At 37.7% G+C, this 15,088-nt stretch overlaps 1 protein-coding gene across 4 annotated transcripts in view; it reads left to right on the top strand.

The window, feature by feature from the left end:
- LOC117315490 (dihydrofolate reductase-like) overlaps positions 1-15,088 on the top strand; it is a 64,397-nt gene that overhangs the window by 2,953 nt on the left and 46,356 nt on the right. Inside the window, exons 1-7 of one of the 4 annotated variants that reach the window (XM_033869698.1) lie at positions 814-918; positions 4,558-4,592; positions 5,515-5,564; positions 6,190-6,295; positions 7,445-7,571; positions 8,881-8,993; positions 10,509-10,578. In XM_033869698.1, the coding sequence (XP_033725589.1) occupies positions 907-918; positions 4,558-4,592; positions 5,515-5,564; positions 6,190-6,295; positions 7,445-7,571; positions 8,881-8,993; positions 10,509-10,578 (513 nt within the window). In that variant the 5' untranslated portion in view covers positions 814-906. Of the gene's footprint in view, positions 1-592; positions 919-1,876; positions 1,896-4,557; positions 4,593-5,514; positions 5,565-6,189; positions 6,296-7,444; positions 7,572-8,880; positions 8,994-10,508; positions 10,579-15,088 lie in introns of those variants that run through there. The other 3 variants (XM_033869697.1, XM_033869700.1, XM_033869699.1) reach the window with 3 other exon arrangements.

The following is a 15,088-nucleotide window of genomic DNA, read 5'->3' as shown; positions in this document are numbered from 1 at the left end:
TTCTGCAAATCTTGCAATTGATAAAAATGTGGCTGTCATAATGAGATGGCAGGAATGATGATGTTTATAGATATCTTGGCATATACAAATGTATACATTGTATTGTATATTGATGTACATATATATTATATCAGACCTGTCATGACAAATATATAGATATATATCTTAAAAGATAAAAGAATCCAGGGTGAGATCTGTCGAAATCATTTAAGAAAATTAGAGAACTAATATGTATTGAGTAACAGAAATACCCTACTTGACACTCGAACACTCGCTGACAAAACAAAACATTACCATTTGAGACTGTTAGACAAATATTTACTTGGAGGTAAATCAGCGACTTCCTAATGATCGAAATATGAGAAATATAACGACATACTACAATCGTGATGAGGAAAACTTTTGACATCCCATTAACTACCGTTTTCACATCATGTCGATTTATGATGATCGCTGAATCTCGCCGTTTAATGAAACATGGGCGCCGCCATTTTTTGTGTCATGTGATCGAAAGTAGTCCAAAATGGTTACTACTTTGGTCCGAGTTTAGTTTCGGAGAAAATGACGAGGGGTTCCGATTGATATGAGCCCGCGCAATGGGTGCCTCTGTTTAATCGGTTGAAGCTATTGAAATGGCTCAGTTTACGAGAATGAAAACGATTCGGAGGCGCTGATAAGGACAAATAATGACCATAGCAATTTTATCACACGGAAATCTATATGTCAAGCCATGTCTATCCGAAACGTGATGATACACACGAATAATAACATTGTTATGAGTAGTTTGGGTCGTATAGACCGGCTAAAATCATCTGACAAACTGTAAACAAAGATGCCGGGCGTAAGGTTGAATCTGGTTGTGGCAGCTTGTAACAATCGGGGTATCGGTATCAACGGCTCACTTCCATGGCGACTAAAGTGGGTTTTATTCTAATGACTTAATTGAAAATGTTAATTAATAAGGACGGAATATCCTTTTCCAGAAATCGCCCCCTCTAACGTTACCCGTAGGCACTGCACATTGCACACAATAACAAATAGATCCGTTGTCTGGAGTGTAGGACAAAAGCCCCCCCGGACATTAGCCCCCCCCGGACATTAGCCCCTAGGACAAAAGCCCCTCCGGACGAAAGCCCCCCCGGACATTAGCCCCCCCGGACAAAAGCCCCTTCATTATAAATTTAGCTGGTATACTTTATATAAATCTGTACTTTTGAAAAACAAAAACTGTATATATACTGCTGTTTTTATCTCTGAAATTTGTAATATACTGCAAATATTGATAATCAAAGAAATGCCTACAAAACATGTTGCTCTGTGTTGTAATTTTAATTTTAGGAATGATTAAAATCAAAGAAACAATATAAAAACAATTTATACCCGTGCAAACATAGAAATTTCACTGTTGATACACATGAAGCCATTAATGATATATTTCCTTCCAGGAGAATACAACATCAATGAAAAACCTACCAAACACCTGTGTAACAGCTTATTGTTTATGTAACAGTAAAATCAATGAAAAACCTACCAAACACCTGTGCAACAGCTTATTGTTTATGTAAAAGTTCAAGTAGTTGTTTACATTGCAGAAGCCACTGGTGACTGAAGTCACTTACATATATATGTAGCACTTAATATAACCACTGCTAAAACATATATTGTAATTTTTTTTAAAAATGAATAAATAAAAACATAAAAAATAAATATAATTTTTTTTATGAAGGGGCTTTTGTCCACTTTTTGATTAGTGTGAAGGGGCTAATGTCCGGGGGGGCTTTTGTCCTAGGGGCTAACGTCCGGGGGGGCTAATGTCCGGGGGGGCTTTTGTCCGTACCTCGTTGTCTGTGATCCGCATAACATTACAGGGCCTATTGTTGCAGTAGGAAGCAAAGGTATTCTCAAATTTCTAATGAATAGCATTTTCCGATAATTTCGTAACCATACAGTCACGGACATATCTAAAAGAAAATGCTTATCACATATATATCTAGTTACCTGGTGATCTGGGGAACATTGGACCACAGGGCCACGTCATCGTATCGTTTTGTAACACTTAATATCGTCTGCTCTACGGCAGACATATTAAGTGTTTACAAAAAGATACGATAGTGACGTGGCCCTGTGATTGTATACCGAAGAATGTTATACAAAACATATTTTGGCATTAGGTTTAATTAATTAGTTTTAAACTGAAATTGTATTTTGATTATTGAGTGAAAGCAAAATACAATTAGCCCCTAGGACAAAAGCCCCTCCGGACGAAAGCCCCCCCGGACATTAGCCCCCCCGGACAAAAGCCCCTTCGTTATAAATTTAGCTGGTATATTTTATATAAATCTGTACTTTTGAAAAACAGAAACGATATATATTTATATATATTGTTGTTTTTATCTCCGAAATTTGGAGAATAATTGTGTGGAAAATGAAGGTCCTAGCATTATATGTCTGTGGTTAAACATCATAATTCATTTTTTCAAACTTTATATTATTAAGTAAGCTAAATATTTCAGGAAAGTTCTCCATGATGAACATATTGTTACTGATTACACATAATTTCTGACCTCCTAATATACTGCAAATATTGATAATCAAAGAAATGCCTACAAAAGCAATAAACATTAATTTTTGATCCCTATTTGCAGTGTCTCAAATTATAATATAATAAGTACATAATGTACAGTCAAACTTGTAATAGCGGACACCTGTCCATAACGGACACTTCCAGGAATCCCCAATGAAAATCACTATATAAATATCATGTATATAGCGGACACCTTCCTAATGCGGACAGCGGACACTTATTTTTGTCCGTAAAGTTGTTAAAAGTTCGGTATAACGGACACGTGAAACCATAACCGTGTTGATATTTGTGTGTAAAACGTTTCTAAATAACAAGCAAAGCCTTAATTACTCAACTCCCCTGGCAGCAATGCTAACTTAGGAAGCCACTTCATCAGTCACTAATTGTCCTGTTACCTGTAAGTTGCTGTAACAATGGGCAGTAATTACAAGAGAGTGACCGATCGCCATCGGCAGAGGTGTTTGTTTACTCAACCGGTGACAGCTAAGCTTAGCCATTCAACCATAGCCTAGACAACAAGAATGGTCAGGGGGTAATTAAATCATTATCAAGACCAACAAAAGAGGGACAAAGCAATAGTTATGTCTGTCATAATTGTTTTACTTACAAAATCCACCGTATGCAAATCTGACAGGACAGGCACATGGTTGTCAGCCGCCATTTTCTCACACTCGGAACTCCTCGGAATATGACTACGTAACCTATTAAGAACAGCCGAAGAGTTCCGAGTGTCTTTGTATACACTATACTAATTTACTGAACCAGAAAACGGTATTTATTAAATTAAATCCCTACATGGATTTCAGAAAATATGTCTCAAAATAAATGCTTAGGGATTATAATTATCAGAGGAAAATGCACTTTCATTTATAAAGAGTTAATGTTGTAATAGAAAAGATATTTCAAACATATTTATTTTCCAAAATATTGAGGATTAATGAAAATTGTTTTACTATGATAAGAATTACCTTTACATTTTTTACTATGTTGAGTATTTGTCTGAATAGATATTCAGTATAGTATGATATTGTGAAGATTGGTTTAAAAACTATAGGCTTAATATAAGTTATTAAAAATATCAACTTCAATTTTTGTGTCAGATGAATGATTGAAAATTAATTAAGCATTTATCTTTAATTATTTGTCTTTTATTCATTTGTTTAAGTGTTTAAATATAATAAATCAGGAGACATATAGTGTACTATAAACAGACTTTGGTTTGTTTCTTTGTTTATAAGGGACATAACTCGTTGAACCTCTATATAAAGGACACCTCTCTATAAAGGACACTTTTGTCTTGTCCCTTAGGTGTCCTTTATAGACAGGTTCGACTGTACCTAACCAAACATGTTGCTCTGTGTTGTAATAAGTTTAATTTTAGGAATAGTTAAAATCAAAGAAGCAATGAAGCCATTAATGATATATTTCTTTCCAGGAGATTACAATAGCAATGAAAAACCTACCAAACACCTGTGAAACAGCTTGTTTATATAACAGCTCAAATACATATGTAGTTGTTGTTGGAACTGGTTGTTTACATTGCAGAAGCCACTGGTGACTGAAGTCACTTATACATATATGTAGCACTTGATTGAACTTAATGTTATATTGCTAAAAATATATATTGAAATTTTTTTTTTAGATTTATATAAAAAAAAAAATATATACATTGTATATTTTTTTATGAAGGGGCTTTTGTCCACTTTTTGATTAGTGTGAAGGGGCTTTTGTCCTAGGGGCTAATGTCCGGGGGGGGGGCTAATGTCCGGAGGGGCTTTTGTCCCTACCTCAAGCCCTCCTGTGAGAGGACCTATTTGTAATATATTAACATGTTTTGAACAGATCTGAAGAGTGATGATTTGATGATCAATTAACTAATTTGTCAAACAACTTATTTTATACAAAATTATGATTAATCGCTGTCATGACGTCATTGTGTTCTCTTTCAATTCATACAATTGCTTTTATTGTAGGGGGCCGCGGTGGCCGAGTGGTTAAGGTGTCCCAGGTACTGACCGTAGGCCGGTGGTTTTTTCTCCGGGTACTCCGGCTTTCCTCCACCTCCAAAACTCTGGCTGTTAATAGGATGTTAAACAAAAACAAACCAAACCAAATTTTAATGTAGAATGCAAGTTCTCTCGTTTAACATGTTCCAGATTTATATGTCATCCCCGGGCCCTAGGATATGACCATGTATGCTGTAGACAATATGACCAATTCAATCACATCACATCAACATTGTCTAGTATTGCAATAATTGTTTTAAAAATGATATAGTGTGAAGAAATTTAATCAGCCCCTACTTTGAGGATGTGGTAAAGAAATCTCAAATCGTCGTGGTACAGCCTCGATTGAGACACTAGAATATCCACCCAGGGGCTGGAGATTTCTCTGTCACACCCAGGGGCTGGAGATTTCTCTGTCACACCCAGGGGCAGGAGATTTCTCTGTCACACCCAGGGGCTGGAGATTTCTCTGTCACACCCAGGGACTGGAGATTTCTCTGTCACACCCAGGGGCTGGAGATTTCTCTGTCACACCCAGGGGCAGGAGATTTCTCTGTCACACCCAGGGACTGGAGATTTCTCTGTCACACCCAGGGGCAGGAGATTTCTCTGTCACACCCAGGGGCTGGAGATTTCTCTGTCACACCCAGGGGCTGGAGATTTCTCTGTCACACCCTCAAGGTTGACATCAATCAACAGTAGTTATTAATAGTTTCTATTAGTATTGTAACGGGAGCTTGGATATATTGTCTACACAAATCTGATTCCCATCACATTATCGATCCTGCCTATTACGGTTCAGGAAAAATCTATCTCATTATCCTTTAATAGTCTAATCAACTACAATATTGGGTCACAATTTTATGTATTGGTCCCTAAAACTGAGAGAATATGGTGATGTTTATTTTTTTTCATTTGTTACAGAAAAGACATGGAAGTGTTCAAGAGGATTACAACAGAAACCAAAGATCCAGGTAAATTGATACAGTAACTATATTAATCACCTGACTGTTCTACTGTGTCATACGGATATTTCATAAATATATTGTAAGACAAATGTCATAACAATATTGTGACGTCATAGATTATCTATGTCATTACAACCTCCTACAATGTCCCCATAAAGAAAAATATACTGTAAAAGTCCAATTTCACTTGTTCTTTTTTTATTTTCATGAATATGAATTATGTGATAAACAGAATCTTACAATGTCTATAGATTATGTTGTATGTCATGCTGCCGAGCCATAAGGCTTGTGCCATGTCAAATTACTGAACTTGTTTGATAAATTCCGTGTTACAGACATTCCTGTAGGTAGGATCCTCTGCTTACATACATGTACACTCGTATGAAGAACTTATTATAAAGCTTTGAAAACATTCATCCATTAGATTTAAGCACAGAGACTGGCTGGGTGGTTGGAACCAGAATAAAACAAATTGATTGGTTAAAGCTGACTTCGGCATGTACATAAAGTAAAATTGAGAATTGTAACACATAGAATCCAGTACTGGTTGTGATGTACAGAATTCATATCAATTCAAAAATGATTTCCATTACAATGAAACCTATAGCTTAAGATTGCAATTATTTTTCAGATAAGAAGAATGTAGTTATAATGGGACGGAAGACATGGGTGTCCATCCCAGAGAAATTCCGACCTCTACCTAGGAGGATAAACATAATACTCAGTCGGACAATGAAGTGAGAATCTATTGCCATATAAATCTGTTGTTATATGACTGGTTTAATCCTAATCATATGACTTAGGGATAAATTCCAGTTAGAATTCATATCAATATAATGTTCCTGCCAGTTGTCCTAGGATTTGTATGGGAATTCATGATTCACAATTATTCTATGACATTAGAGAAATTACTATGACATCATGTCAAAAATTCATCATTATGACGTATCTTAACAAGTGTCAGCTGTCTTTCCTTGTGTGAGTTACTGGGGCGTCTCCTTCCATTATAGTAACCACGTGCACATCACCCTGTTCAGTATGTGAGATAAATTATCTTGCAGGATGTGACACAGTATGACTTATTTGAGTATGAGATAAATTCTTCAATGCTCCTTGAATGTGCTTCAAAATTAATGATGTCATCAATTATAACATAGTTGCACAACGTAAAATAATGACGTTACGTTATTATGAGCCGCATCATATAGAGCGTGCTAGCTGTCTTTACCCCCATGTGTGAGATTGATTTTTTCTCTTACCCTGGACAAGGATATCCGCAGTTTTACCGGGGTGAGATTTTCTTATCTCACCCTAGGGGAAAAGACAAGCTACACATGCTCTTTGAACATGCTCTTGTTCTCGATGGGGTGACGTCACTATGACCTGACCCGGAACGTTTGAATTTTAAATATCAATATTATTCACATAGGAAATTTAAAAATAAGGATTAATTATCAGAGTTAACTGAGTGTTTGGTGTTCTTGGTGTTCTTGGTGTTCTTTCATTGATCATGATGTCGGGCATATCTGACAAAACTCAATTACAGATTTCTTTTTCGATTAATTTGTCAAACACCTCAAACAAGTGAAACTTGAGGAACTTGATAAATCTGACCACCATTATTTTATTATTCATATCGTACTGAGTTTATTGAATACTTATTAGATTCCTATGACACTCCACACTTTTCTTTCCCTTAGATGATCACAGTTGTTTATTGGAAAATAAACAACATAAAACCAAATCCTTTTACGATAACTTTATGAAATAGTTCTTTGAATTGAATTGGCATAGTGAACCCTTGTTTAAGTTGAATCATCCATATCATAAAGCAAAGATAGATATTTCCGTCAGCATAATTTATGAGATTTAAAACTATTTTGCAGTGAAACGCCGACCGGTACATATATAGCCAGAAGTTTAGAGGATGCTATCTCCATGGTATCAGGAAACGGCGATCTGAGAGACAAAGTGGAAAGTCTGTATGTTATAGGAGGAAGCTCTGTCTACAAAGTAAGATCATACGAAAACTTTCCAACATCACATCTTGAACATAGCTAAATATAACAGGTAATTTGGCCTAGTTGTTTACAAGGTCAGACTGTATGTAAACTGGTGTTTCCAACATCACATCTTGTACTGTATTTGGCTTAATATATGTACAGTACAAGATGTGATGTTGAAAACACCAGTTTGCCTGTAGCACATCTTTGTTCTCCTCCACAAGTTTAGTCAAATGGAGCTATACTCGTCCACACCATTTGATTTCCTCTTTTCGCTTGGTCTCTCCCGTGTGTCCAGCCATTTCCAATAACTGGACAAGCAGACAACCGGGCATGTGTTTTTTCCACATACTGATGTTTGTAAACATAAAGTTCGGGAATCGGGGTGCCACGACTTTGGCAACGAGCCATTTAAAAACGTTGCAATATGCTTTACAAAAAAACAACTAAGCATGGGGCTTAGTATTATGCAACGGAAATAAAGCAACTTGATTAACAAAGCAGATTGAAAATTTACTTTAAAAGTATCAACTTGAGAAAATACTTAGAATTGTTATGCATACAAATCCTGATATTTAGCCAGTAGTATGCTGGAATGAAGGGCTACAATGTCTATTTGAATAAATATAGCTAGCTTACTCTGATATTTGAATGAAGTAGTAACTAGATTAGTATCTGCTTAATTGACCCAGATCAACTTCAAAGTTGCTGGTTATACATTGTTGTGTTATTCCAAATGAATGTTGTTGCCAATGATCCAGGAAATAATTTAAGCAATGAACGGTGGTTTTAATGTTGCTATAGTCGATATGGCAGCAAGATGTATGGTGGGCAAATGGCATGGGAGCCCCGTTCCATGCTACATTTGCCCACCATACGTCTTGCTGCCATTTCAACTATAACAACATTAGAACCACTGTTCAATACTTATATTTACATTGTCTTACCATTTTCGTCAACGTTGAAAAAAACTAAACCAACACAAAAAAATCCCGCCTTTTTAAACGTCACATGACCCACTGGGTGTTATTGCCTGAGGCACTGGGTGTTATAGGCGTATGGTGGCAACTGCATCTAAGCATTGTGTCATTGGAGAAATGCGGAGCAAATGTAAACATATTGATTTGAAATCGAGTGGAAAAAACAAGGCTGTGTGTGTGACAACATTTTTTGCATCATTGTCTCACTACGACATGAAATATCAGACATAGTTTATATATTTTTCTAGATTAGACAAACAGAGCTGCCAGGTGTTGATGATATAATTATAGATGTTACAAACCTTGAGATAATGAACAGTGATGATTTTGTTGGACCAGGAAGCCATGGATTACCCTTCCTGCCGTGTATACCTGACCAGGGTGTTGGCAGACTTCGACTGTGATACATATTTACCAGAGTTTGACTCACAGAAATTTATAAAGCTACAAAGGTAAGTTCTCTTTCTACAATGATTCAACTGAAGTTCATGTTTTTGTTCATGGTCGAGTATGATAACTTAATAATGCCATGCACACCTGAATCATTGGACAGACTATGAACTCCCTCAGAAGGTTGAAATAGTCCCAATTTTTAGAGTGTATTAGTGTTTTATGATTGAGTGCCACCTTTATAAAATATCAAAATTTTCTATTTCAATTAATTTTGATAACTTAACCCCTTAATTTAATTATCAGCAACTTTTGTTTTAACAGTTTTCATTTGTTGACACTTTTTATGTTGCCTGAAAAAGGCGACATATAGGTATCACTATGTCGGCTGAGGCGTCGTCGTCGTCCGTACAATGGTTTCTGTGCGATAACTTGACTTCCCTTGGGCCAATCTAACTCAAACTACATACAGTGCTTCCTTCCCAAAAGTGCTGGTTTGGGATTGCTATTCATGTTCAAAGGTCAAAGGTCAAGGTCACTGTTACCATTAATAACATTTTATCTATACACATGAAGGCTGAATGATTGACACAGATAGCACGTGGGACTGGCTACAAATGCAATGTTTGTTTTTGACCTTAACCTTCATTCAAGTTCACAGGGGTCAAATTATGATGAAAAAATGAAAAAAAAATTCAAAATTCTTTTGAAATGATTTGTTTGGGTTTAATACATTTTAAAGAACCTGCTGTTATAAAGGTGTGTGCAGTGTTTCTAGGTCGAATCGTCATAAATGATGCAGATATGGCTTTTTGAAGAGTGCTTTCCCGCCAACATTAAAAATCATCCATAGATTGCAATTCAGATGGTTTTTTTTCATTGCTGTGAAACATATACACTCGATAATTAGCACATCTGCAGAATGAGTTGCTTGCTGCAATAGTTATGCAAATAGTTTACCTTGACCAACAAAGTTCAAGGTCACAGTAATCAAATGACCAGTTAACGAACAAAAGTGAAGAGAAAACATAGGTGTAGCATATGAATGTGACCATCGGATCGATAACATATCTTAGATCATATTCTTGATATAAATCCCATGTTTTGGGTCAAGTACTCTTCATGGATGGAAAGGTCTTTAGGTGATTATCAAAATTGTAAATTTCATGGCTCATAGGTTTCATGTTTCTCCCTGAAAAGGTACTAAACTTTACTATAGTTTATGCAGGAAAATCACAATTTAATGGAAATAGTTCAAAATTTTTATAATTACGAGGGTGAAATTATACTACTATATTTATTTATTTATGAACTGTTTATAAATACATTGTAAATACATAGAAGATAGTTATAAATACATTGTAAATACATAGAAGATAGTTATAAATACATTGTAAATACATAGAAGATAGTTATAAGTCTCAGGTGAGCTTTTAAGGCCCATTGGACCTATTGTTCTTTAGATATTTCTAAAGGGAAAGAAAATCTCTGATCAACATTAAATGTCTTTCCCATCATTTAGATTTTAATTAGATCTTTATCTACCAGAAAATTAATATCATATTTTCTGTTTTCAGCTGTGAAGAAGTACCAGCAGGGCGTATGACGGAGAATGGTGTTGATTTTGAATTTGAAGTTTATGACAAGGTAGATCATTAAAGTGTGTCCTTTGACCTCTGTGTTGTGGTGTGCTATTTTTCCTGACCCTATCCTCCCTCACAATATACCTTTCTCTTTAGACTAGTTGTAGTAAAATCTATAATTTAGTCATATTACCTTTGACCTTGGTGCTGGGGTGTACTTTTGACATTATCGCTAAACCTTCCAGCCTAGATGTTGTAAAACTTATACATATTTATACGGCTTGTTCTGCTTTGTATACAGGGACCGCAATATCTCAGTTGGTTACAGCATTGACCACATAACCTGGGGAAAGACCTTGGCTGTCCACAGGGCCACAATATCTCAGTTGGTTACAGCATTGACCACATAACTTGGGAAAGACCTTGGCTGTCCACAGGGCCACAATATCTCAGTTGGTTACAGCATTGACCACATAACCTGGGGAAAGACAAACAAATCTGCTTTGTATGACAATAATATGTGGTAATAATAATACTGTCATGATGTCGTAATCACTGACATCACAACATTGTCTCTTGAATTATCTGATAAATTAAATGGACAAGTTAAACTTACTTTCCTATGAATGTGAGTTATTTGATGAACAGAATCTTATACTGATATTGACTTTATTAATATTGAACAATAATTTGATTCAAAGGCTCGCCTTGTATAAAGGTATCAAAGTCATTTAATAAATTCAATAGATACATGTTTAAAATCCTTCATGTGAGTTTGTTAGCTCACCTGGTCCGAAGGACCAAGGTGAGCTTATGCCATACCGGGCGTCCGTCCGTCCGTCCGTCCGTCAACAATTGACTTATTTGACTTCTTCTTCATAACCGCTGATCGGAATTTGCACAAATTTGGTCAGAAGCATCCCTATGGGTAGGGGACTCAAAATTGTACAAATGATGGGGCTGACCCCCTAGGGGCCTCTGGGGCGGGGCCAAAAGGGGTCATTTTGGCGCTATTGATATAAACGACTTCTTCTCTGAAACCAAGCAATGGCTATCACTCATATTTGCCTGGTAGCATCACTATGGGGTGGAGATTCAAAATTGTACAAATGATGGGGCTGACCCCCCAGGGGCCTGAGGGGTAGCGCCAAATGTGGTCAATCTGGCTATATTGATATAAACGACTTCTTCTCTGAAACCAAGCAATGGCTATCGCTCATATTTGCCTGGTAGCATCATTATGGGGTGGGGATTCAAAATTGTACAAATGATGGGGCTGACCCCCCAGGGGCCTGAGGGGCGGGACCAAAAGGAGTCATTTTGGCGCTATTGATATAAACGACTTCTCTGAAACCAAGCAATGGCTATCACTCATATTTGTCTGGTAGCATCACTATGGGGTGGGGATTCAAAATTGTACAAATGATGGGGCTGACCCCCCAGGGGCCTGAAGGGGCGGGGCCAAATGTGGTCAATCTGGCTATATTGATATAAACGACTTCTTCTCTGAAACCAAGCAATGGCTATCGCTCATATTTGCCTGGTAGCATCACTATGGGGTGGGGATTCAAAATTATACAAATGATTGGGCTGACCCCCCAGGGGCCTGAGGGGTGGGGCCGAATGTTGTCAATTTGGCTATATTGATATAAACGACTTCTTCTCTGAAACCGAGCAATGGCTGTCGCTCATATTTGCCTGGTAGCATCACTATGGGGTGGGGATTCAAAATTGTACAAATGATGGGACTGACCCCCCAGGGGCCTGAGGGGCGGGGCCAAATGTGCTGAATCTTGCTATATTCATATTATTGACTTCTTCTCTGGAACCAAACAATGGAAATCTCTCATATTTTACTGGTAGCATCACCTTCGGGTAGGAATTTGAAATTGTACAAATGAGGGGGCCGACCCCCTGGGGGCTGAGGGGCGGGGCCAAAAGGGGTCAGTTTTGCAGAATTGATATAAATGACTTCTGCTCTGAAACTAAGCAATGGATATCGCTCATATTTGCCTGGTAGCATCCCTATGGGGTGGGGATTCAAAATTGTACAAATGGTGGGGCTGACCCCCAAGGGGCCTGAGGGGCAGGGCCAAAATTGGTCAATTTGTTTAAACGACTTCTTCTCTGAAACCAAGCAGTGGATATTACTCACATTTGTATGGTAGCATGGTTATGGGGTTGGGATTCAAAATTGTACAAATATTGGGGTTGACCCGGGCCGCCAAGGGGCTGAGGGGTGGGGCCAAAAGGGGTCAATTTGGCTAAATTATTAAACAACTTATTCTCTGAAACTTAGCAATGATTTGACTGGTAGCATCCTATTGGGGTAGGAATTCAAATTTGTATAAAGGAAGGAGCTGACCCCCCAGAGGGCAGAGGGCAGGGTCAAAAGGGGTCAATTAATCTAAACAAGATCTTCTCTGAAACTAAGCAATGGATATCACTCATATTTGCCTGGTAGCATCACTATGGGGGTGGGGATTCAAAATTGTACAAATGATGGGGCTGACCCCCCAGGGGCCTGAGGGGTGGGGCCGAATGTTGTCAATTTGGCTATATTGATATAAACGACTTCTCTGAAACCGAGCAATGGCTGTCGCTCATATTTGCCTGGTATCATCACTATGGGGTGGGGATTCAAAATTGTACAAATGATGGGACTGACCCCCCAGGGGCCTGAGGGGCGGGGCCAAATGTGCTGAATCTGGCTATATTCATATAATTGACTTCTTCTCTGGAACCAAACAATGGAAATCTCTCATATTTTACTGGTAGCATCACCTTCGGGTAGGAATTTGAAATTGTACAAATGACGGGGCCAACCCCCTGGGGGCTGAGGGGCGGGGCCAAAGGGGGTCAGTTTTGCAGAATTGATATAAATGACTTCTGCTCTGCAACTAAGCAATGGATATCGCTCATATTTGCCTGGTAGCATCCCTATGGGTTGGGGATTCAAAATTGTACAAATGGTGGGGCTGACCCCCAAGGGGCCTGAGGGGCGGGGCCAAAATTGGTCAATTTGTTTAAACAACTTCTTCTCTGAAACTAAGCAGTGGATATTACTCACATTTGTATTGTAGCATGGTTATGGGGTTGGGATTCAAAATTGTACAAATATTGGGGTTGACCCGGGCCTCCAAGGGGCTGAGGGATGGGGCCAAAAGGGGTCAATTTGGCTAAATTATTAAACAACTTATTCTCTGAAACTTAGCAATGATTTGACTGGTAGCATCCTATTGTATAAAGGAAGGAGCTGACCCCCCAGAGGGCAGAGGGCAGGGTCAAAAGGGGTCAATTAATCTAAACAAGATCTTCTCTGAAACTAAGCAATGGATATCACTCACATTTGTGTGGTAGCATCCCTATGGGGTCGCACCAAAAGTCAATTTCATTTCATGGAATAATGCACTTTTTGGCATTTTTAGTATTAAAATAAAACCAATATACATGTACCCATATAAAATGCTTATGATATATATTGACATAGCAATACCAGCAACAAATATACTTAAGCATCATTCTTGTTTCATATCTCATGAAACCAGGTGAGCGATACAGGTCCTCTGGGCTCTTGTTTAACTCACAATTATCAGTTAGGTACATAGCTATTTAATACTAATGACTGATTAGTTCCAGAATGTTAATCTAGCCAAAAACATCAGGAAATATTGGACTTTCAAATCCCTTTAGTCACATGTTTTATCATCAGTTACTTCTGTATTTCTATTCTGACCAGCTACAGCCCAGAATAACATTTAGGAAAAGATCCAGCATCGGTGAACCAATACAGACATCATCACTATAGCCATCGTCGACGATGTACACTCACATACATAATATAGACATTATCACTATAGCCATCGTCGACGATACTCACATACATAATACAGACATTATCACTATAGCCATCGTCGACGATACTCACATACATAATATAGACATTATCACTATAGCCATCGTCGACGATGTACACTCACATACATAATACAGACATTATCACAATAGCCATCGTCGACGATGTACACTCACATACATAATACAGACATTATCACTATAGCCATCGTCCACGATGTACACTCACATACATAATATAGACAATATCACTACAGCCATCGTCGACGATGTACACTCACATACATAATATAGACAATATCACTATAGCCATCGTCGACGATGTACACTCACATACATAATACAGACACTATCACTATAGCCGTCGTCGACGATGTACACTCACATACATAATACAGACATTATCACTATAGCCATCGTCGACGATGTACACTCACATACATAATACAGACACTATCACTATAGCCGTCGTCGACGATGTACACTCACATACATAATACAGACATTATCACTATAGCCGTCGTCGACGATGTACACTCACATGCATAATACAGACATTATCACTATAGCCATCGTCGACGATGTACACTCGCATACATAATATAGATGTTTAAAGAATTTACAACATTGCTATAGCTGAACATATTTTAATCAATGTGAAATAATGTAAACTTTATTTATTTTACAACAATTGTGAAACAAGTTATACCAACTTATGA

The sequence above is a fragment of the Pecten maximus genome, chromosome 17 (genome assembly GCF_902652985.1).
Source record: "Pecten maximus chromosome 17, xPecMax1.1, whole genome shotgun sequence".
Lineage (NCBI taxonomy): Eukaryota > Metazoa > Mollusca > Bivalvia > Pectinida > Pectinidae > Pecten > Pecten maximus.
Note: the sequence above shows the minus strand (reverse complement) of the source record. Positions and strands in the feature narration are given on the sequence as shown.